The sequence below is a fragment of the Phyllopteryx taeniolatus genome, chromosome 1 (genome assembly GCF_024500385.1).
Source record: "Phyllopteryx taeniolatus isolate TA_2022b chromosome 1, UOR_Ptae_1.2, whole genome shotgun sequence".
NCBI classification, from domain to species: Eukaryota; Metazoa; Chordata; class Actinopteri; order Syngnathiformes; family Syngnathidae; genus Phyllopteryx; species Phyllopteryx taeniolatus.
The window spans coordinates 8,115,384-8,138,943 of NC_084502.1; the positions used below are offsets into that span (position 1 = coordinate 8,115,384).

Below are 23,560 nucleotides of genomic sequence, written 5' to 3' on the forward strand. Positions count from 1 at the left end.
CAGAATCATGTTGGAACAGAAAAAAAGGCCATACCCAGACTGTGCCCACAAAATCGGTGGGATCGAATTTTCCCTCACTGGCTTCAAACTGGAACAACAACATCCATTATTGAGTAATATTACAATACTTCGGTCCAAATGTTGAAGGTTTTATTCAAAAACACCGAGTGGATGATAAAACGCTTCAACACAGAAACAATACCGAGGATGGTTTAAGACCGTGCATGTGGACATTCTATGGGTGAACTTTGTAATAAACACTGTATATAACGTAATGTTACAAGGCAAATACTACTTGAGGAAACATACTTCTTCCCACGACGCATGGTCTCTCTTTGTCTCTCCCTTAGGGACACATTTATTTGGCTGCTGTTTGAGAGGCACGTCTATTTGCACAGCTTTATATGATGTCCTTGTTAATAGCCAAGATCTCAGAGATCTTCACAGAAATCGTTCAACCTTCATCTTATCATTGACTTTCAGACACGCAGATGCCAGCCAGTCAAGATCTGCTTGAAGAATTGACTAACCTGTGATGTTTATCTCAATGGTTTTGTGGAGGAGAACATTGTTTTGTACGGCATCCATGTCTGTTAAAACAAACATTTTCTTTTTGCTCTGTGTGTTGTGTTCAGATGACAAATTAAATAACTGGCTACAGGTCAGATGCTTGCAGGTTTTTTATTTGGAACATTGTAAACGGTTTTCAAGGTTGACTATACTTAACAGAAACTAGCTTGACTTTTGACTCTTTGTTGGGTATAGCAGGAGTAGTAGTAGGAGCACCAGGAGTAGAAGATGTTGACTACAAAAAGCACTGCAACTCTGACTTCAGCAGCCGGATTTTACGGCCAACCCATAGTCTGTCACAAAATGTCTTAAAGTGTTGATCACAATTCACATCCAGAATTTTGAAGATGATCGGAATCGAGACTGTTGGACCTTGGTCGAGGTCTGCACTCTGTCAAGTGTGTTACCAGCTTCGTTGGAGTTACGCTCTCAAAGTATTTCTAAAAAGCAAACATGTTTTTGTATCTGTAAAAATTAATTATTAGCTGCAGCATACGACGGAGAGATATCTTTTTAAAGTAAGTGATTTCAGTCAGTCTGTGGGTGTGTGTGTGTGTGTGTGTGTGTGTGTGTTACATGTGTTCGAGTCAGCAGGTCTTCCCCTCTAGCTTACCTCACAAATAAGCCGGGGTAAGAAGTTGTAAGCGGCCGCCTCCACAACCGTTTATCTCTGATCGTCACTGTGGACTTCCTTTAATCTCAGGTTTCAGCCACAGACCCCTGTCGGGTATATTCTTTTTATACTTGATTTAAACAAAAATAATAATAAAACAAAAAAAAGTAGAAGTTGTGTGATTTTTAAAAAGACATTTTTTGTAATTGGATTTTATTTGATTCTCGACCTTTTGTGTGTCTTATGCCCAGGTGACACGAGTACCTGTGGAGAGCTGTGAGCAGTACACTTCCTGCGCCGCTTGTCTGGGATCAGGGGACCCTCACTGTGGCTGGTGTGTGCTGCACAACATGTAAGTGCATTAATAATGAGGTGTCTTTAGTGGAATGTGCCATTTGATCAGCTCTATTTTTTTCTCTTCATAAAACTGACATTAACCAACATTGCATTTGATATAACTGTATATCATTAATGATTAAAGCATTACCCCTGCTGGTCACGCAGGATTTACAGAGATGTGCTGTGTATGTGCAGTTTCTCTGAAGTTGTTTACCACACATGCCACAACTAAAGCAACAAATAATAATATTAATTAAAAAAAGATGCTACTGAATGAATTGGCAAGCGTGTTTGTTCATGTTGTCACAAACACTGCAAAATTAAACGAGCCTGAAGTGCCAAAATCACTGCAGTGGTGATGCTAATCCTAATTAAGGTCATGGACTTGTAATATGATTTGTGACCAATATGATTTCTTCCGCTTCCTTGCAATATAACCCCTACTAAGTAGCCCTATACTTTAGGAATTTGGAGTACTGCCCATTAGATCTTTAAGCAGAGGTGGTAAAAGCAGCATTTGTATTAGACGAGCAGTAAAATAGGCTATAAAATCCACTGTGACCACCTCAATTGCTAATATTGTGATGTATCCTGTCACGGCATCCTTGCGTGCGCCATCTATTTTTAGACTTCATCTTTAATTTCGCATCTTCGCATAGGGTGCCGTAGCGCCAATCCAACGTGATCACTAGTGTCATCTGACTCCAATTCAACAATCAGACGGCACAATGAGGTCACATGACCACACACAAAGCCTTCAAGGCCCAATGGAAATGACTCATTTTGGGGAGAAAAAAAAAAAAAAACAGTCGCGCAAGTGTTTACTTTACAGACTTTGTGATGCAGTGTAGTCTTGCGTTTCCCCAAACGTGGATATTTTCAGCCCACTTCTAACTTGAGAAAACACCTTATGGTAAGTTGCAGATGTTTCCATTTTTGTTTTGGCAGTGCATCTGGAAACATTAGCCCTATTTTATGGTCATAAATCACTATAAAACATGCTTCTTGAGGATACGTGCCATGCTGTAATCTTAATCTCTCTCGCACGCTCTCTCTCTTGCGCGCACACACATACACACACACGCACGTCTGTTCAGCAAACAGCTTCTTCATTCAGTCATTTAAGTGAATAAAACAAATAGTGTTTCTATAAATAGTGTTAGGGTCCAATGAATGTGTTGTTGGTTTCTGGGCACTTAAAAACTGAAATGGTGGCAAGTGTGTGTGGACTCCCATATATGGTAAATTTTGATTTTATTTGATGTTCAGACTCGATAAAATATAAATAAATTGAAGATGCTCACCAGTTATACATCCATCCATTGTCTTCCGCTTATCCGAGGTCATGTCGCGGGGGCAGTAGCTTCAGCAGGAAAGCCCAGACTTCCCTCTCCACAGCCACTTCCTCCAGCTCTTGCGAGAAGATCCCGAGGCGTTCCCAGGCAAGCCGAGAGACGTAGTCTCTCCAGCGCGTCCTGGGGCTTCCCGGACGCCTCCTAAACAGATGCCCGAGCCACCTCATCTGGCTCCTCTCAATGTGAAGGAGAAGTGGCTCTACTCTGAGCCCCTCCCGGATGACCGAGCTTCTCACCCTCTCTCTAAGGGAGTGCCCGGACACCCTGCAGAGGAAACTCATTTCGGCCGCTTGTATTCGGGATCTTGTTCTTTCGGTCACGACCCACAGCTCGTGACCATAGGTGGGGGTAGGAACATAGATCGACCAGTTTCGGCTAAGCTCCTTCTACACCACAACGGACCGATACAAAGTCCGCATCACTGCAGACGCTGCACCGATTCGCCTGTCGATCTCGTGTTCCATTCTTCCCTCACTCGTGAACAAGACCCCAAGATATTTGAACTCCTCCACTTGGGGAAGGATTTCATCCCCGACCTGGAGAGGGCACGCCACCCTTTTCCGACTGAGGACCATGGTCTCAGATTTAGAGGTGCTGATTCTCATCCCAGCCGCTTCACACGCGAACCGCTCCAGTGAGAGTTGGAAATCACGGTTTGATGAAGCCGACAGAAACAAATCACCTGCAAAAAGAAAAGATGTAATACTGAAGCCACCAAACCAGAAACCATCTACACCTCGGTTGCGCCTAGAAATTATGAACAGAATCGGTGACAAAGGGCAGCCTTGGCGGAGTACAACCCTCACTGGAAACAAGTCCGACTTACTGCTGGCAATGCGGACCAAACTCTGACTCCTGTCGTACAGGGACCGAACAGCTTGTATGAGGCGTGTCAACCAGGACAGCCCTACAACATCCAGAGTTGATGGTGCACTGCTTCCCCCTCCTGAGACGCCAGATGGTGGACCAGAATTTCCTCGAAGCCGTCCGGAAGTCGTTCTCCACGGCCTCACCGAACACCTCCCACGCCAGAGTTTTTGCCTCAGCGACAACCAAAGCTGCATTCCCCTTGGGCAGCCGGTACTCATCAGCTGCCTCAGGAGTCCCACAGGCCAAAAAGGGCCGATAGGACTCCTTCTTCAGCTTGACGGCATCCCTCACCGTTCGGGTTCAGGGATTGCCGCCACGACAGGCCCCGACCACCTTACGCCCACAGCTCCGGTCAGCCGCCTCGGCAATAGAGGCGCAGAACATGGTCCACTCGGACTCAATGTCCCCCGCCTCCCCTAAGACGTGGGTGAAGTTCTGCCGGAGGTGTGAGTTGAAACTACTTCTACTACTACTACTACTACTACTACTCCCAATCACCCCCTTCCAGGTCTCACTGTCATTGCCCAGGTGAGCAGCTCACACTGCACCTGACCCCTATGGCCCCTCCCACAGGTGGTGAGCTCATGGGAAGGCTCACCAGTTACTCTTGTAGTTTTTTTTCACCGGGTACTTTCTTACTCAAGTAAATATTTGGAGGACTACTTTTTACATGAGTCATATTATTCCAAATTAACATCAACAGCATTAATCTACCCATCTCTGGTACCTTTCCAATTGTTACCCTACCTGCCTGTGTTTTTAAAGTCAATTTATTTTTACGAGAATATCTTGCTATTAATGCTATTAGCTTCCAGGTAATATGAAAAATCACATTTATCATTCTTCTCTCATAGATGTTCGAGAAAGGATCACTGCGAGCGTGCAGAGGAACCTCAGCGTTTCACCACTAGAGTGGATCAGTGTGTCCGACTCTCTGTCCAACCCGACACCATCTCGGTCACCATGTCAGAAGTGCAGGTATAATGTTGTGTTGCAGTATCTGTGGGGTTGTGAAAACTGGGACAATGATATGTGAAGTAGCTGCAGGCAACATGCTTTCATAAAAAGTTTAGTAAGAAAAGCTAAAGTACCAAAGGTAACACACAATATTGCATGCAAGAAAACATAGCAATGTACTTCAAAAGAGCCATTCATTAAACACTTCTCATATATGGTGACTTACTGCGCTATAAATGCAATCCTTTGTCATCATTTCAGAAGGGTTGTTGTTGGAGGCTAGGGCGAGAGTGAAAGCATTCATTAATAAAAGCAAAAATGAAATCTGTTGTCTTGGAATGTCAGTGTATTCATTTTTCATACAGATTCCTACTGAATTCTTGTGAGCATTTGTTATACTGTATGTCCAAGCCTTAGACGGCTTCACTTTAACTTCCTTACATTACAAATGTATTTTATTAGTGGTCATATTGGTGAAGCAGGTGAAAAGATTTAGTAAGAAATAATCATGTATATCATTAATGAAGTTAAATTACAACTATTTAATATTTACAGCTATTACTTCCAGCTGGAGATCAATGACAGGACCTAGGTTATAGTTTCGGAGTTCAACATTGGTTTTATTCAACCATAACATCCATCCATCCATCCATCCATTTTCCATACCGCTTATCTTCACTACGGTCGCGGGCTGACTCTGAGCGAGAGGCCACCAGCCAATCACAGGGCACATGTAAACAAACAACCATTTGCACTCACATTCACACCTACGGGCAATTTAGAGTCTTCAATTAACCTATCACGCATGTTTTGGGGATGTGGGAGGAAAGCCGGAAAATTTTCACGCGGGCACGGACGGGAAGAACATGCAAACTCCATACAGGTGAGGCTGGATTAGAACATGGGTCCTCCGAATTGTGAGGCAGATGTGCCAACCAGTCTTCCACTGTGCCCCGAACTTAACACATTTTCCCAAATGCGTTTGGTGGAAATGTGTTTTTGGAAAATTTTGAAACCAAGGTTGAACTTCCAGAAGACACGTTTGTCTTTGTCTCATCACTAAAAGAACAACAAACGTACTCGTGAAGCATGGTGGTGGCAGTGTCATGCTTTGGGGCTGTTTTCTTCAGCTGGTACTGGAGCCCAGTCAAGTTGGAGGGAATTATGACCAATTCCAAATACCAGTCAGTGTTTGCACAAAACCTTTAGGCTTTTGCTGGAAAGAAAAAAAATATCAGGAAAAGCCTAGTAGAACATTTGAAATTTATTTTGTATTAATCAAAGGCCCTTTAAATGGCGGCAGGTGTGTGCCGACTCCCATTTAACATGAGCTTGACTGTGAGCCTCAGAACACACCCACATCCCCAGTAGAAAATAGGGTGTGCACACTTGTGCAACCAAAGTTGTTTATTTTTACTTCCGCTCTTGAAAATATTTAATTGTTGTCAATTGAGTTATACAGGTTACATTAATTTTGGAAATTGTTTGTGACGGGTTGGGCCGTAAAGCAGTAACAGAGCATTGAGATGATTCAACAGTTTTTGAGAAGAAAAAAAAAAGGTAATAAAATTGAACCATTAAATACAAAAAGAGCAGAGTGCTACCAAACGCGTAGGAAAAAAACCCCCTGAAAACTATAGTGCAAGGTGAAATGCATACAAAAGCACCACAACAAAAAGCAAAGACAAGGAAAACGTGGTTTACAGTGATGGAAAGCGAGATCCCCAGGAAGATGCCGAAACTGAACCGAAACAGGGACAAAAAAATATTCCTGCAGCGGGGCAGATTGCGAAACGGCAAAAGGCTCCAAACGAAGGAACGATCTGGTATCTTCCTGGTGTGCAGTGGTAGTTGAGTACCAATTTCTCTGAGGTGCTTGTGTCTTTGCTAAATCTGGCCAGCTCTCTAAAGTACACAAGAAAAAAAACACTGGTAAAAGCTAGCTGACAGCAAAAACTAAACAACTCAGAAAAACCTGACAAAAATGATTCATCTCATTTCTTCATATCCCAAAAACCTGGCATTTGAACAGGGGTGTGTAGACTTTGGTTCAGACTTTGATTTCACTATAACCAGACTGACTGAGGTCTCCACTCTCCATGTACTCAACATCTGACTCATTCCACAGTTCATCCTGGCCATGTCCAGCACCTCTTGGCTAAGCCTGACAACCATCTGCTGACTCTCCCCACTTTTCTCTCGGGTTCTTGCCCGAGCAGTCGCACAGCCTTGATGGTGTTGGGGTCGCTATCTGTCTAATCAGCAGAATTTGTCTTCTTCTAATATCCAGGCATCCAATGTTTAATCGATAGAGTGGGCGATGGGTGCTCCATCTGGTCTCTGTTAAGCATAGCATGCGTGGTGAGCCTGCCGGCCTTCCGGGTGGATTGTAAAAACAAGCTGACACACCCATGAAAGATGCTCTTATTCCTCTCTTGCTCCAGCCATCCAAACATAGGGTCAGCTTTCCTCACCCCTGTATGATCTCTTTAAGCGTCTGTTTCGCCTCATCCATCTTAGCCCCGATCAGGTTATTTACGCATGCAGGTGCGGGTGTTTCGTATTGTTGGTCCAGTGTGGTGCTAAACATTTTGTATTCTATTGAAACAGTTTCAATCAATACAGTATATTAACCAATGCATCCTCCTGATTCAGGTTCAAAGTCAGACAATTTCCTTGATATCGGCGTGGGCAAATCGTTTACACCTTCCAGGTCCAAGTGCAAATTCAGCCTCAACAGACAAATACATAATACACAACATCGTAAAAGACCTGGAGTATAGTTTACGGGAGCAGTTGCAAGAAGTGAATATACAAGAATAATGAAATAAGAGCAATACAACACAATAAGACCAAACCATATAAAAGATTAAAGGAAAAGTTGATTCATTTAAAAAAGAGAGGTACTAGTGTTGGGCAGCCTCATGGCAGGAGGAATGAAAGACTTCAAGTATCTTTTTGTTCTCATCAAGGGCACACAGTACGGCGGGCTGGAGGGCATCGGGACACTTGTTTCTCCCAATGAGAGCTCAAGACCTTCTGCTGGACCTCAGTGATCTTGGAGCATATTTTGATATGTCGTTTAGGCAGTTTTTGTCTGACTGACAACCCTTTAATCCAACAGATAAAAGAGAAGGTTGAAAGGCTTTCAATAAAAGGATTATAAAATTTACATAAAACAGCATCACAGACAGAAAAGGAGTTGAACCTTCGTAATAAACGAATCCTTTGTGGATTATGGTATTCCTACGTGTTGACTGACCAGCAACTACGGGTATTTGGTTGCCAGTGGAAGAAGTCTCATACGGTCACAGCGTTTTCGCTGATTTAGAATTGCCATCAGGGAATGGGTGCAGACCCTGCAGAGAGGCGACCTTGTCACGGTATTCCACGTGAGTCTTCTTGTAAGAACTTATTTGTAATACTTTGAGATCTGTGGGGCGCGGGGGTGGGGGGGTTCTTCACACGTGACCCGCCTCCACGACGCGACACCGAGGGACTTGCTTGCTTGTCAGACTCAAAAGAAATCCCAAATGTGGCACTCCCATTTCCTCCCAACTTTCACCATCATGCTAGTATTTTTTATGTATTTTTTTCCTTCTTTAACCCGTCAAGCCACATCGGCAAAACATTACATCACGGTCAGACCCAGTGTTGCAGCAGGGTCGTGCAGCTGTTGTATCCCTAGCGGAGCCGAAATAAAGTCCATGCGTTACGAAATGAATTGACAAAGATGAAAACAAAGGACAATGTCAGACAAAGCCATTTAAGGTAGTTAGTATTTTTTTTAACACTCATTTTTATAATTTGTTAACGACAATATTTTCTCAATTTTATTTTTGATTCATATCCCTGACTAAGTACATTTTTGTTTTCTCCCTGAGATAAGAGAAAGGAAAGGGAATGATCTAATCGGTACAGTAGTGTCTTGCAATACGAGCAACCCGACTAACAATGTTACTATTATATATTGTAGGTTGTTAATATGGCCAGGTCATGAGTAAATAAAGTAAACCGAATGGACCAGTACGAACCAACCATGTATTGACGAGTACATATCTTGTGTCACAAGCAAGTCGAGTCTCTTGTCCATCCTTATGAAACACAATGCAGAGTCAGAGGTCGTACGAGTGTATTTTCCCAGATCTTGATATGGGGGATTGACTTTTAAAGTGCAATACTGTACTGTGTTTTTCAGTTTCAAATACCCGTGACTTAAAATCGTGTGCCTTTATAAACAACAAATAAAATAGTCTCTGTAATCAGAGGTAAATTATTTATTTTGTTTAACTTTTATTTTTCCAGGTAAGGCAATTAAGAACATATTCTCATTTGCAATGCCGACCTGACAGAAAACAGCGGAAAGAGGTTGTTGTTAATGTTTTGAAAAATGGTAGTTCGTTATGATTTACCGAAAGTATTTCTTTGCCTTTGAACAAAGGGGAAAACAGCAACTTATTTTGATTTATATTAATTATGCTGTGATTTTACTAGTCTGGCCCATTTGACATCAAATTAGGCTGTAATTGGCCCCTGAACCATACTGACTTTCACACCCCTGTTACAGCATCATACTGGGTAGTAGTAAAATTTAAGAAAAAGTCCATTATTCCTTTTTTTTGTCTGCATTACTATATTAAGACTAAAGACGTTTCGTTAAAGTCTCTGTAAAGTGAAAGTAAAAATGTCATTCAAATTTCACACACTACAGTGAAGTGTTGTTAACAAGTCTGCGTGACAGACATTTAAGCACATATTTCCTGCTATTTATAAACCCCACAATTATTAGTTTTTCAACATATTACGCTAGCCTGATAACCACAAAATACATAACACTTAGGAATTTACATAACAACACCAACTGTTCTCGAAATTGTGGCATTCAGGGAAGATGCATTTTGGGTGGTAGGCATAGCTAGCTCGCTAACTGCACGCTGCAGTGGTAAAAATCATCCAAATAATTATAATTAAGTAACTAAGCCATTGATGGAACAAAGGCGCTCCTGTGTATAGTGTGGGTGCGTCTTATGCTCGTCGCCCAAGTGCAACACGAGGCGCCATTGTAGCCGTGCCCCCAAAAAATCTGGAAAAATGAAATGGTGAAGAACAGTTTAACGCTGTGCAGTTTCTCCTCAATTGTTTTAATGTACACATTTTCAGCATTTATCTTCAAACATGAATAATGTCTTTATAGAAGCAAATATATGAATTTACTTTACAGGGTCTTTTAAGCGATAATTAATCAAATCAATCTTATTCATTCTCGATGAAGGCATTTTTCATCCATCCATCTCTTAATTATACTGCTCATCCACATTAGGGTCACGGGTGTGCTGGAACCTATCCCAGCTGACTTTGGGCGACAGACGGGATACACAGACATTGACAAACAGAAAATTCTGCAAATAGTAATTTGTTTTTGTTTTTTTTTTAGCTTTAATTGGTGCACAATGTAAATAATATTGGGTTTAGCTTTATTGAGTCTTTTTCTTTTTCTCAAGACCACATAAAAAAATAGGGGGGTTGCTACTCTGAAATGTGTCAGTAAGAAACAATTAAGTGCTAATAATACAAAGGTTCCATTAGGGAAAAAAATGCAAGAACATCTCAGGTATTCGGACAATTGTATTGATAATATAAAACAGTAATGCGGAAATAGTCTGATTAGTCAAAAACATTTATCAGAAGAAAAAAAAGGGCTTATTAATAAACATATCTTAGCCCCAATTCCTTCAATAAGTAATAAATGGTAATTTAGTTGAACAATAAGATAATTAAATACGGAATCCAGAGGGGTGAGAGGAGTGCAAATTCATATCCCACTGACAACAAAAAAACCTTCACAACCTGATTTAAGATTATCTGCCTGTCGAGGGACTCTTCTTTTTAGGGTTTTCCTAACCAAACAGGAGTGTAGACAACAGGTACGACCACTAGGCAAGGTCTATGTAGACCCCAAAGCTCCACGGGTGTAAAGGCTCTCATGTTACTGGGGTTCCTTGAAGACCTCGATCGACAGCGCTAAATTTTGCTCAGTGCATGTTAAATTGTATTTTTTACCCTGACATTTCCTCCTCCCAGCTGGTACTTCAGACCCAGAATGTGCCCAGTCTGTCCGCTGGAGTAAACTGCTCTTTTGGAGACTACGTAGAAACAGAAGGACGCATCTACGGTGGTCGGATCTTCTGCTTGTCCCCCTCTGCAAAAGAGGTGGCTCCCATCACGCACAACCAAGGTAATTTTCTTTTTTACAGTGGTGCTTGAAAGCTGTCAAGCAAGGTTTTGATAAATATACCTTTTTATAAATGTTATGGTGTAAAGATAGATCATGTGTGATATCTCCTGCATCCCACTGTTTTTGAATCAGAAAACAATATTAGTGCTATCACTAATCAATCAAATGTAGACAGGTAAACTCAAAAGCCTATTGATTCAGCTGGAGGCTTTGTAGCAAAAGTGAAAATGTCAACTTAGCAAAAGTGGACACATGACTGTACAGTGAGGCAGTTAACATTTCCAAATATATTTTGACTGATTTAACAATGAAAGGTCCATGGCACATTTGGTACACATGTACTGAAGTGCAAAGGTCAAATGTAATAAAGGAATATTGTTGATTGAAGGTGTCATAAAACGCATGGCTATTTCTGTAACTCTGACTCATAGGTGACCGGCGTGTAATCAAACTGTATCTGAGGTCAAAGGAGACCGGGAAGACGTTTGCCAGCGTGGACTTCATCTTCTACAACTGCAGTGTCCACCGATCGTAAGTTGTCGTGTATTTTTCTTTTTTGGGTCCATTTGGTCGGGTGTGAACACAGGACAACAACACAATACAACACTGCCATGGTGACAAAGCAAACCAACCTTGATCTGCTCCTGATAACAAGCAAAGTAATCAGGTTGACGATAAATGGAACAATGGTGCTCAACTGATTCACTGGTGCCGTTTTCGGTTTAGCGTGTATGCAGGTATCAGGTTGTTACATGGCTGCACATTTTATTTGGACCCAGACTGCAAACCCACCAATTGAATTCATACAAATCCCAATGAAACATTTCAAGCACATACACGAGGTATGCATCCATGAAAAAAAGTACAATTTGGTACAATTAAAATTAGGATTGTTTGGTTTTGGTGGAGGTCTGGCATCATTTGTGCAGCAAGAAGGTGAATGGTGAAAGAAATTGATCCAAGTCCATTACAATCATTTACGTAAAGCAATAGAGCCTGTAAATAATGGATAATGATAACGAGTGAATGTGTGACCTCTGGTCATTCATTATTAGTATTCAGGTCATTTCTACAAATCAATGAGTTAATTGCATTTCATGCGATGATAAAACTACTGATGGGTGAAGTCATAAATCAATCCCAAACTATGCAAAACTAAGACGCGTGGTCGCGCTTGGGTAACACGTTCTTTGGCAATAAAAACTCCCCAACGTATATGTACTTCGCTCATACAAAAATGAATGCCTGTATTTTGTTGTTTTTCTGCTCTGAAACAGACAATTTGAGAGTGACAGACTGTTAGTATAGCACGCGTATGCCAACCAAAGGAATCTGCTTGCAAATTTATTTGGTACAAACTAAAAAAATAAATCTATATGATGAAGTAACTTTTTTTGTTGGCGGTATCAAAGTTTGTAGAGCCCTCAAGTGAACAGAATTACGGCGCAGAGGCAGTGGGATAGCAAATGTTCATTGTGGTCTGAATTGAATTGACCTAGAAGGTGAAGGTTAAATAAAAATTAATAAAATTTCATGAAGCAATGACTCCAGGCTGCTCCGAGGTGTCACTTCCACCGTGATATAGTCAATGCATTTTTCACTGCATGCGTAATTTGTCAACTCTCGGATTAAAATATGTGCGGCACGTACAGTATATATACAGTATGTATGCATTGTGGTAGTTTATGACCATTTCCAGTTGATGAATTGCATGTAATAATCTTATGTCACAATACAATATACTTCTCTTTTTCTGGCTGCCAGACAGCCACTGAACGTGTCCAGCTCTCTTTCTTCTCCATCCCTCCATCACTTTCCGGATGCCCATTATTCCATTCCTGCCTTTTCCACCTTTCCCTCATCTCATCCCTCCTTTTCCTGACCACGACCCCTCTTAGCCATCCTCTCCATCGTCCCCACGCTTCACTGTTCCTGTCCCTCTCTTGTTCATCAAGCCTGTTTCATTGCCTGCACTCTGCTCTTGGCCCTGCATGTATCTGCATAGTAATTGGCCGTTAATTAGGTCGAGCTGGTCTGTCTGTGCGGCATAATGGAGTGGGCTTGGTGGAGAGGGCTCACCTGGGCCTCTCATCTGGGTCTCTAGGCTGAGCTGAATCTTTGATCCATTTTGTCAGTGTGTAGAGTTGTATTTGTTGCAGCCAAGCAGCCCCCCCCCCCCCCCCCCCCCCACCGAATAAAAACTGTGTATGCGCATTATTTTTCTTCTTCTTTGACGCTGGCCCCCTTAGGACTCCTGCAGCATCATTAACCCGCAGTGAAGTCACTACCACAGCAGCTGTAACATAAACCCACATATTATACACCCCTCCAGCCGCTCCCCTCCCTCTAGTATCAGCAAGCTACTTTTAATCTTTGACCTCGCCTGTAGGAAGCCTGGCACAGGGGCCGCAGCGCTCAGTGGTGGATAATGGAGTTCCCCCCCCATGGGCATGTTGGAGGATGCGAGCGCACAGGCTCACGAGAGCAGACGCACAACAGCTGACGCGCAACAGCAGGCGGGCACGTGCTTCAGGCTCAGATGCGGAGCAGCCCGCGGGCAAGCGAGCCGTCGGGGCTCGTGCGCAGACTCGCACAAGACGAAGTCGAGCTGCACACTCTCCGGTGTTTGATGCATTTCACATTGCACACAAACAGGTGCGCGCGCAGTCAGAAGGCCCACAAAGAGACAGAAGGTACTGAGTTGGCACAGTAAAGGATGCTGCTGGCTATTTACACAGTCTTACAATATTAGACATTTGTATTAACAAGAGGCTTTGTGTAGTTTAATTTAGCATGCGGGAGGAGGAATATTGCATGTTTTAAAAGGAGGAGAAAAACAAGAGAAAGTGCTGAGAGGGAAAGACTGCGACTCGCAGGAAATAGTGTGTGGAAAAAATAGGAGAAATGGGATGCAAAGCTGCCCTGCGATTGGCTGGCAACCAGTTCAGGGTGTACCCCGCCTCCTGCCCGATGCTAGCTGGGAGAGGCTCCAGCACGCCCGCGACCCTAGTGAGGAGAAGCGGCTCAGAAAATGGATGGATGGGATGCAAAGCAAATGAGTTTTTTTGTTTTGTTTGTTTTTCTGGAATGTAAACGTGTCGCAATCCATTTGGTGAATGATTCTGATGATTCTGGTCGTTTGGAATTGGGGTGGCTGTAGCTTATCTGTAAGAAGTTGTACTTTGGAAACAAAAACAAAAAAAAGGAGGGCGAGAAGTCGTTGGAGAGATGCTACTCTGCTTCCTGACATACTGACAAGGCGGCCTTGAGCAAGGCATCAAACCACACAACCCTTAGGTCAAGGAGTGTAGCACAGTTTGTGTGTCCTTTCGCCCTGACATCTCTCTCTGCATGATGTGTGTGGTGTGCAACAAAAATACATACATCCATTTCTTAAACAGCTTGTCCTCATTCAGGTCACGGGTAAGCTGGAACCTATCCTAGGTCACTTCAGTAGGACATAAATCGAAAACCTCCATTTTATATACAGAATTAAAAAAAAAAAAAAATCCCAAAGGAAATAATGGAATTGAAATACTCTATCAGGGTGAAAGTATCATTAAATATGTATGCGCCCGACAGGCATTTTTATTATTTTTTTAATGACATTATACAATTTTTAAAGGTAATAAAAGTGTAAAAAGAAAAAAAAAAAAAAAAGTGTAACACTGAATTGTAATGATCTATGCATAATGCGGTTGGATGCTACGCTCTTTTTTTCCTCATTTACCTTCATGTAAGTGTTAAAAGAACTTACCGAGTGTCGATATGAAAAGAAAAAAAATTTTAATAAAAAACTAAATCAACTAATGATGACGGTATAGTGCACAGAATAGAATAGCACTTTGTCACTGTCATAGGAACACATCGAGCATCGATGTTAAAAAACAAAAGAAAGAAATACTGTAGAAGCATACAATTATCAAAAGACAATTATTTACAGAACAAACAATCAATCGTATTTCATATTTACGGTCATGCATCAACTGTCACCACTTTTAATAGTAATGCTAAAAATTGTAAAAACAATAAAACACACTACCTTAACTTTAACAACCAGTAACATCGCATATGATGTCACTGTACTACTTTGAATGTGAGTTCTCTCAACAACTACTTAAATGGTAAATAGGTATAAAAGACACCCAAAAATGTTCGGTTCCACTGTATTAGAATATGAAAAGGCTGAATACTGAAAGGAAGCACTCAAGAGAGAGAGGCCCACACTCACCAAGCACCCAACACGGCCTCTTATGTCAAGAAAAGTCCGTTGTTGTCGCCTCCCTTTAGATACATGCAAGCTATGCTTACACTACCTTTGACTTTGGCAGCTTTGGAAGCTGTTTAGCGTTTCCTGCAGTTCCACAATCATCAAGTCATTCCGGCTTCCTCGCGCTCCCATTTCCAATAAGTGTGACCTGGTTTAATTAAACTGGGGTTTGAGACTATCATACTTGCTGCTTTTGGACTTCACCGTGACAAGATGCAATAATATCTTATAATCATTCTCAGTCCCCTGCTGAGAAGCTTCTCATTTGTTTCTGAAGCTGAAGAGCTAAGAGCTAAATGCACCATTTCATGACAATGTCTAGTTTTACTGTAGATTATCACTTATTTGCACATCTTCCTCACGAGATTTTTGTCGGGATTCCTTCATAAAATAATGAGCGGGGCAAAATGGTTATTTTGACCTCTACCAAGAAAATCATGTTTTGAATTGCTGGGTTTGTACATTTAATGTTAATATGTTTCCAGCCAACTTTCTGATCAGTCTTGAATCCTAGAATGGGAGACGAACCATAATTGTAACTTGACTTGTCAGCAGTGACAACATAATTATAAGCATTATAATTACTGTAAACAAACCAAAATGTCTCAATCTAGATTATGAAATCATACACATCCAATCAGATCAGGCCGTAAATTGAATCTGAAGTCATTGTACTCAGTCGGAAAAGGGTGGAGTGCCAGATTCCGCCCCAAGTGGAGGAGTTCAAGTGTTTTGCGGTCTTGTTCAAAAAGGTGGGTAGAATGGAGCGAGAGATCGACAGGCGGCTTGGTGCAGCATCCGTAGTAATGCAGACTCTGTGTCCGTCTGTCGTGGCGAACAAGTAGCTTAGCCAGAGGGCAAAGCTCTCGATTCACGTTCCTTCGCTCACCTATGGTCACGAAATGTGGGTTGTGACCAAAAGAACTAGACTGCGCATGCAAACTGCCGAAATGAGTTCCGTCCGCAGGGTGACCGGTCTTTCCCTTAGAGGTAGGCTGAGAAGTTTGGTAATCTGGGAGGGGCTCAGAGTCTCGCCGCTGCTCCTCCGCATCGAGGGGAGCCATCAAAGTCGGGCTCCGACCCCCTGATCGGCTCAACCTTGTACGGTTTGACCACAAGTCTACGTTCAGCCTGCTCCTGCGTGTCGAAGTGCTCCTCCTGCTCAAATTGTTTCCAAGTGTAGCGCTATTGAATGACAAGCATTTCATCACTTCCGGTAGCGCTAAAAAATGTAATAAAATAAAAAGTAACCATTTTATGGTTGACAACTTACTGGAAATGATGTGTGTTACAAAACATATTAATGAAGTCCCTGTCAATGTATCTGTAAAAATAAAGCATCTTAATTAAATCAGTGAAGGCTGTTGCTGACCTTACAAATGAAGAACATTTATAGCTCAAATACAGGGTCACAAACAACATCTGGTTGCCCGATGGGTACAATGTGGTCATCCATGACCACACATTTCTAGTTCCAACACAGTATAAATGTTGCTTTGGAAAGGAAGTGCAAAATCCTACGGTGTTCGATGCCATCATATACCTGATTACACTGATTTTGCAACACATTTATCTTAAGGAATTACATCCTCATGACTCTATCGACACATAGCTGTGCTACCACCTCAAAATATTTGTATTATTGATTCTCACCTTGGAAAATGAGCTCAGAGAAGATGAAAATGTGTTTGACTTGACTCTGGAGGTAGGCCTTGTTAGCATTGGGGTGGGGGTTATTGACTCTAGTGCAGCAGTACACTTATCCAGGCCAGTTGTCCAAAGCATTGACATCTCCACTGTAGGACTCCAATATGTAGGTGACCCAGAGGAATACTGCTATGTCAATGCAGGTGACATGCTGTGCATCCAAGTGTGTCCTATTCTGTGTATTTGTGTAGCTTGCATCCAAGTGCCTCACACAGTGTGTGCATGCATACACTGATTCAAGGAGAAATCGATAAACCGCAGCCTTAATAGTCAAGAGGTTCTGACTCACCAGCTCTACTAACAAACACCAGAATGTTAGCATAACCCCAGTGCACCTCTCACCCTGCAATGGTAATTCTCTACCATTGATTGTTTACCTCATGCTGCAGCTCAGTCAGGCCTCAAGAGCTTATCGCCGCTAATGTGAGTATCTTCCTAGAACTGCAGCTTCTCTTCAACTTTAGTCATCAATCTTGCATTATTACTATTTTTTTTGCGTAGCTTATGAAGGTACAGTAGTACAACTGTCTAGTAGTAGAAGTAATAATGTTCCACTACTTGATTTAGGTTTGGCTTTATTGTGAGGATAGCTTTTCCAAAATCAGTGGGACTGCTTTAGGGGAAACTGGAACAGACCCAGTAGTTCGAGTTTGCATGTAACTTTAAGAGCAATTTGCTATCATTTTGCTTTGGTTTCACCTCATAGCATGTACTGTAGTACATCTAACACTTTACAATCACAGTTTACAACACAACCTTAATAGTTTTGCACAGATTTCTATTACGTTGTCAATTAATGGTAGCCATAATCTTGTTTTCATCCACTAATAAGTTTCTGAATATGTTTTTCTATACTTTCCTTCCTTATTTTTTATTTTTTTGCAAAAGAAAGACAACAAGCATTCTGGAGGAAAAGGCTTATCTTGGGCTGCCAGCTTATTCCACTTAAAGCCTCCAAGAATGGAGCATGAGCAGAGAAGAGTGGATTGCTCTGGTTTTTCCCTCTCTGTGATGTTTTCATCCTCCACTCCGGTCTTGCTGACAGCCCGGATAAAGTCTTAATACGCAAGACCACAGTTACACTTGTCGTTTCAATGTCATCGCTACTTCTGCAGTGATGCACATCCACACGTGCAATGCGCATTCACCACTAACTCAATGCTTTAAAAACAAATAAATAAAAAAGACGTGATTGGTGTTTGCACTCGTTTTCCATTCCGCGGCTTGTAGCTGTTGCATCATTCTCTGTGCTCAATCGCTTAACTAACACCCGTGTGCCATTGATGGGTCCGTTTCCTATCGCTTTATGACCGTGACGTGCAGAAATGTTAACTTGTGCTCTCGCCCTTTTCATAATGACAATGAGCCATGCTGTGACATCACTAATTGTTGTCACTGCTTTGGCCATTGTTTTGTTCATTTCTGACTTTCAAGTTCATTAGGATTTTTTTTTGATTGTGTAATAATCTCCATATAATCATACTACTAATTCTCTTCCTAATAAAATCATTATATTTATAGTTGAGTCATTCACAAGGCTACATAGGTAGGTTTAAATAGATCTATAGGTCTTTTAATTTTCCTTGTTGATTTATGGTTTTGTGGCTTTGCCCCTTGAATAAAACCAGTGTAAGACAATTAGTGAACTCAAGAGGTGATTTTCCACACCAATCATCGCAGTCAAGAATCTATCAGTGTATTTGTGTGGTAATTGTATTGGGGAGTTAGCAGCGGTGAAAACAAAGTTCAGTTAAATGTCCTTTGTTTTGAAGAGTAACGTATGTTTGCTTACTGTGTTCACAAAGACGTACAAAAAACCCTTTATAGGGCACTCATTGAAAATGTCGTACATTGGTTTGTCAGTAATTGTCACATATTTGTAATATGACGTATTATAAATTAAATTAGAGTACATTACATTATTGCCAAGTTCATGATTATTATTGTTACATTTCAATGCTGATTGGCTGAGAGAAATCATGTCTGCCTTGTTTGTTCCGCAAACATTTCAGACATGTTTGTGGAGCTCACATTTTTATTCTGAAAACATTTTGGGTTTATGATGAAGGTACATTGGATCCCAATATGAAACACATTTTCAATGTTGCTGCAAATGCGCTCGAAGAGCTTCTCTACTAAGTAGAGCAACTACACTCTATGTGTGCTATCATCTGCTGTATCTCTATATTCGAATGCAAGTGCAAATTAAGAAACTACTGTATATACAATTAGCATGTGTCATTTGAATACCGTATTAAAAATGTGAGCTAAATGAGATGTCAGTTTTTACTTTACAGGTTTCCTGGATGGATATTGGTTTATCCTCAAACATGCTGTTATATTTTGGGTTTCGCATTTTGACCACATTCTGTCACACATGCAGGTGCCTGTCCTGTGTGGATGGAAAGTTCCCTTGTCACTGGTGCAAATATCGCCACATGTGCACACAGGATGCCAGCGACTGCTCCTTCCAGGAAGGACGCGTCAACACCTCACAGGTGGGTGGTCTCCTTACCCCTCAAGCGAACACACTTACACAAGTGCAACGTAGCACCAATACACCTATCTGTATTTATTTGTATTGATGGAAGTAAGTACGGAAGTGCAAGGCAGCATATGCAAAACTATAGTGGCCCACATGCCAAAATTTGGACTAGTCCTGCATGTCTGTTACCAGTGTAATTTTCACAAAATCTTATGACAAGGACAAAGAAAAAAACGGCTCCTCTTCGTTTTTGCCAACACCGCTTTAGACAAAGCAGACAGACAAAAAGGACACTATACATAATAAAAGAAAACTTGCACTGCCACCTTTATAACACAGTCTGTCGTAATGTTCTATGCATTTTAATTTGACTTCTAAATTTGAAATTAATCCTCAATCTCAAACAACTGTCAACAACAACAAATGCAAAATTCGCTTGATATTTAGAAGTAGCTCAACGTGTGTGTATATTTGAATGAGTCTTCTGGACTCGCCATTGTCGGTACTCTGCCTTTTATTGACAGCCTGATTGGCTGAATGGGTGAAGGCTTATAGTGCCACCTGTTGATTGTTTTGATACACATGTTGCCATGGCTACCAAGACACTTTGAATCTCGTTTGCTGCACATGCACACAATATGGAATCTACGGTGATGTACACATTGATACTGCAATTAGGTTTATAAAGTTGACATCGAAGGGAAGAGAAAAATGCTGCTTGTGTATGTCAAATATTAAAAATTTTATTTACCCATTTTTTTTTTTTTTTTTATGTGTCCTTGTGTTGGAGGCAAAGCACACTAATATACTTGGGCCAAAAGAAATAGTAGTGTCGCGACACTGTCTTTTTAGACTTAAGTGGTTAAAAACATTCCCCTGCTAATAAACTAATTGACTTTTTGGACAAAATCCCCAAACCAGACATTGCTAGCATGCATTGGCGTCCATGACATTGCACATGTGCCTGTGTGTGGCCCTTGCTGAAAGCCACGTACATTATACACATACTGCCTGGAAAAGTTTCCCCATGTGTCATTGGTAGTCACGTGTCAAAGTGATTGAAGTCGCACTACACTGCTTGTCTTCCCAAAAGCATGTGTTGATGTTTCTCAGGCTGACATCACATCCATAGTTGAAAGGGAAAAAATGCATCTATCTTTGCCACAGGAAATTAGTACTTGTGCTATGCTATCCTCACAGATGTGCTTGGCCCCTTGAATATAATTCTTCCCTGTCTCTTCCTGGATCTGTAAATATATATAAATCCACAGTGTTGTGACATCCGATAAAGAGCGAAGCACATGAGAGGCGACCAGGCAGAAAATTGCTAGTTGGAGAAACACTCGGGCAGGCCATCAACAACAAATGTGCATAAACACAAACAGCGACAGAAACAAACACCAGCAGGACAAACAAACACAGAAACAAACAAATTGTCTTTGCTCCACTGATTCCAACATTTAGTTGGTGGATCCGACTGGGCCCGGGGGTTGTTTCGTATGACTGCATTCCCATTCTGGGATATTAGAGCAACACAAAAATTATATGAAAACATACATAACATTTCCATTTTTGGTGGGCTTGGACTGGAAGGGCCGAGGCTTCCATCATAGCTCTAATGGCAAACGTGAAAATAAATCCCTCTTTTTGCATTTTTCTCCATATGGGTTGTCCCCAAAGGTTACCGGGAATCAAATGCCGTTTATGTTGAAATCTCCTCACGGACAAATCAAACTGTATTTTTGTTTGGCATGGTGATTCTTATTTAACGGGATAAACACTGAGGCTGTTAAAAGGTGAGATACCCCACACATGACAATAACATAATTAATTGTGTTTTCATTGTTGTTATAGTCACACGATCTGGCCACGCACAATAAAAAATCAATCCAGAGGACTTGCGCAATCAAACATGACCTGGTGTTGGAAAAAAATGAACTCTAAAGAAAACCTCAAATGAAGAAGCATCAGTAGTTAGGCTTGCTCCTCGCTTATCTGGACACGCCACCTTGGTCACAATTTGACTTGACTAAGGACAAAGAAATATTGAACAAGTTGATCCTTCATTTCTGAAGTCCCTTTCACTTTGGCCTTGTTTGCTATGCGTCCGTCGACACAACAGGGTTTGTGATCAGAACATGTTTAACATTTAGGGCCCTATTTTCATTAACTGCGTAAATCCTGTGCATTGAGTGGTGCAACTGTGCACCAAAGGCGGGTTAGACCGGTGTTGGTCATTTCGTGAGCGATGGGCAGGCTTTGCCTCTGTGGGCGTGTTTATAGCTGACTTCAGTCACGGCCAATCAAAATGGCTCCTTTCATTGCCTTTAAATGTGACGCAACTGACAGTCTCGACAGAATAGCACGATGCGTAATCGCAGCGATCCTTGAGTGCGTGGGGCATTGTCAGTGCTCTGTCCATGGTGTGGCAACAGACAATGTGAGCGGGTGCCCTCATTAAATACAGAATGAGCTAGTGATAACCGCTGGCGGCTTAAATACGTATCTGTATCAGTACCTGTCTGCATGCAGCCCGATCAAGTTCACCAAAATTGTGTTAGACCAGCGGTCTAGTTTGCGCCAGGACTTGGGCGAGATCTAAGCAGGCATAAGTTCAGATACTCTCTATCACCAAATTGTCACACCACCACGCGCTTTTCCAAGAACACTCCCTCACAGTGCCGGAACGCCGAGCTTGGCGCAAACGCCGCCAAATTGGAAAAAAAGCACAGCGAGCATTGGGCTTGCACGAAAATCAGGATCCGCCAGCTTTTGCGCACCACCCCAGATGCGCTATCTACGAAAATAGAGCTCTTATAGTTGATGACTTCGATTGCTTTCTGAGCGTATCGGCAATCACTCTTAACACACCTCATCCCAAAGCATAACATGTCAGGAGGATCCTCTGATTATTCTGGCCTTTGCTGACTTTGGACACAAGTAAGAAAATTGTTTTTTTTACAATTGACCTGATTATTTTTGTGTGTAACATTTACAGAAACATTTTGAATATTTGTAGTGGTCAAACAATCTTTTCTGGGATGTTGGTCGACCTCTGATCAAGAGTCAAAGTGTTGCCATCGTAAAACCTTTGTTCACCGCATACAAAATCTTAAGCGACATTTTAGACTGTAGTAGCACGGTGAGGTAGCGGTTAGCACATTTGCCTTACAGTCGAGTGGCATTGGGTTTAAATTTCGGCTCAGGCCAGTCTGTGTGGCGTTTGCATGTTCTAGCTAAAGTGAAAAGAGTGCTTGGCTGGTGATCAATCCAATGTGGACTTCACCTCTTGCCCAAATTCAGCTGCGATAGTCCCCAGCTCACCTGACAAATGCTACAGAAAATGGATAAATGCATTTTTAACTGCCAACCATGAAAAAAAACTGTAAATATTACAAAGTAAACACTAATTTGTTGTCACACAAGTGTAAAATTACATTAACTGGTGAAAAAGACAGCCAGAGTTAATCTTTCATTCATACTGTAGGAGTTTATCTGATGTCTCTCGGCAGAACTCTCAAGTTTGACTTGAGACAAATATTTTTGGAGGGCATTTTGTTTGAATGTCGAATTGTATTTCTGGGACATTCACACATTGCTGATCGCCGCTTTCTTTTTCAAAGTTGTCTAAGTGAGATTTAAGAATAAAAATATCCATAACTACAGGCATTGGTAAATGAGGAGGAAGAGGAGGAGAACTCTGACCTAATTCTATATTTTATATATAGAATATAAATCAGTCTATAATAGTTACTGTAGCTGCTCCATGGGGAGTTGAACCTGCGGCCTCATTGATAATCCTAAGAAGGCGATGAAGATGAACAGCAGGTGAACACGAGATAAGTGCGTCAGCGCTCCTCTCTGTGTTAATTACGAGATATATCACTATGATGAGTGAGCTGGCTCTGTCTTCATATGTTTGTCACCTCACTGCTGCAGTCAACACAAATGTGTTTGTGCGTGCGTGTGTGTCACAGCTCATAGTGTACCATGGGGGCACGCCGTTTTTGATCCCTACCAACCCCTTTCTCCTCTATCCTCTTGCCCCCCCCCCCATTAGACGCAACAAGTCAATTAGAAAGAGGCAGATATCCTCTCTCTTTGTCTGTTAGCTTCATAGCTTTCTTTTCATTTTGCGTGTGTCTGCCGCAGCTCAGGC

At 41.8% G+C, this 23,560-nt stretch overlaps 1 protein-coding gene across 5 annotated transcripts in view; it reads left to right on the top strand.

Annotated features, from left to right (window-relative positions):
* Positions 1-23,560, top strand: part of LOC133475469 (plexin-A1-like) — a 231,610-nt gene that overhangs the window by 130,925 nt on the left and 77,125 nt on the right. For all 5 annotated transcript variants that reach the window (XM_061768359.1, XM_061768375.1, XM_061768394.1 and 2 more), the window contains 5 exons: positions 1,435-1,535; positions 4,602-4,725; positions 10,786-10,939; positions 11,371-11,470; positions 19,300-19,414. In XM_061768359.1, coding sequence (XP_061624343.1) covers positions 1,435-1,535; positions 4,602-4,725; positions 10,786-10,939; positions 11,371-11,470; positions 19,300-19,414 — 594 coding nt within the window. The remainder of the gene's footprint in view (positions 1-1,434; positions 1,536-4,601; positions 4,726-10,785; positions 10,940-11,370; positions 11,471-19,299; positions 19,415-23,560) is intronic.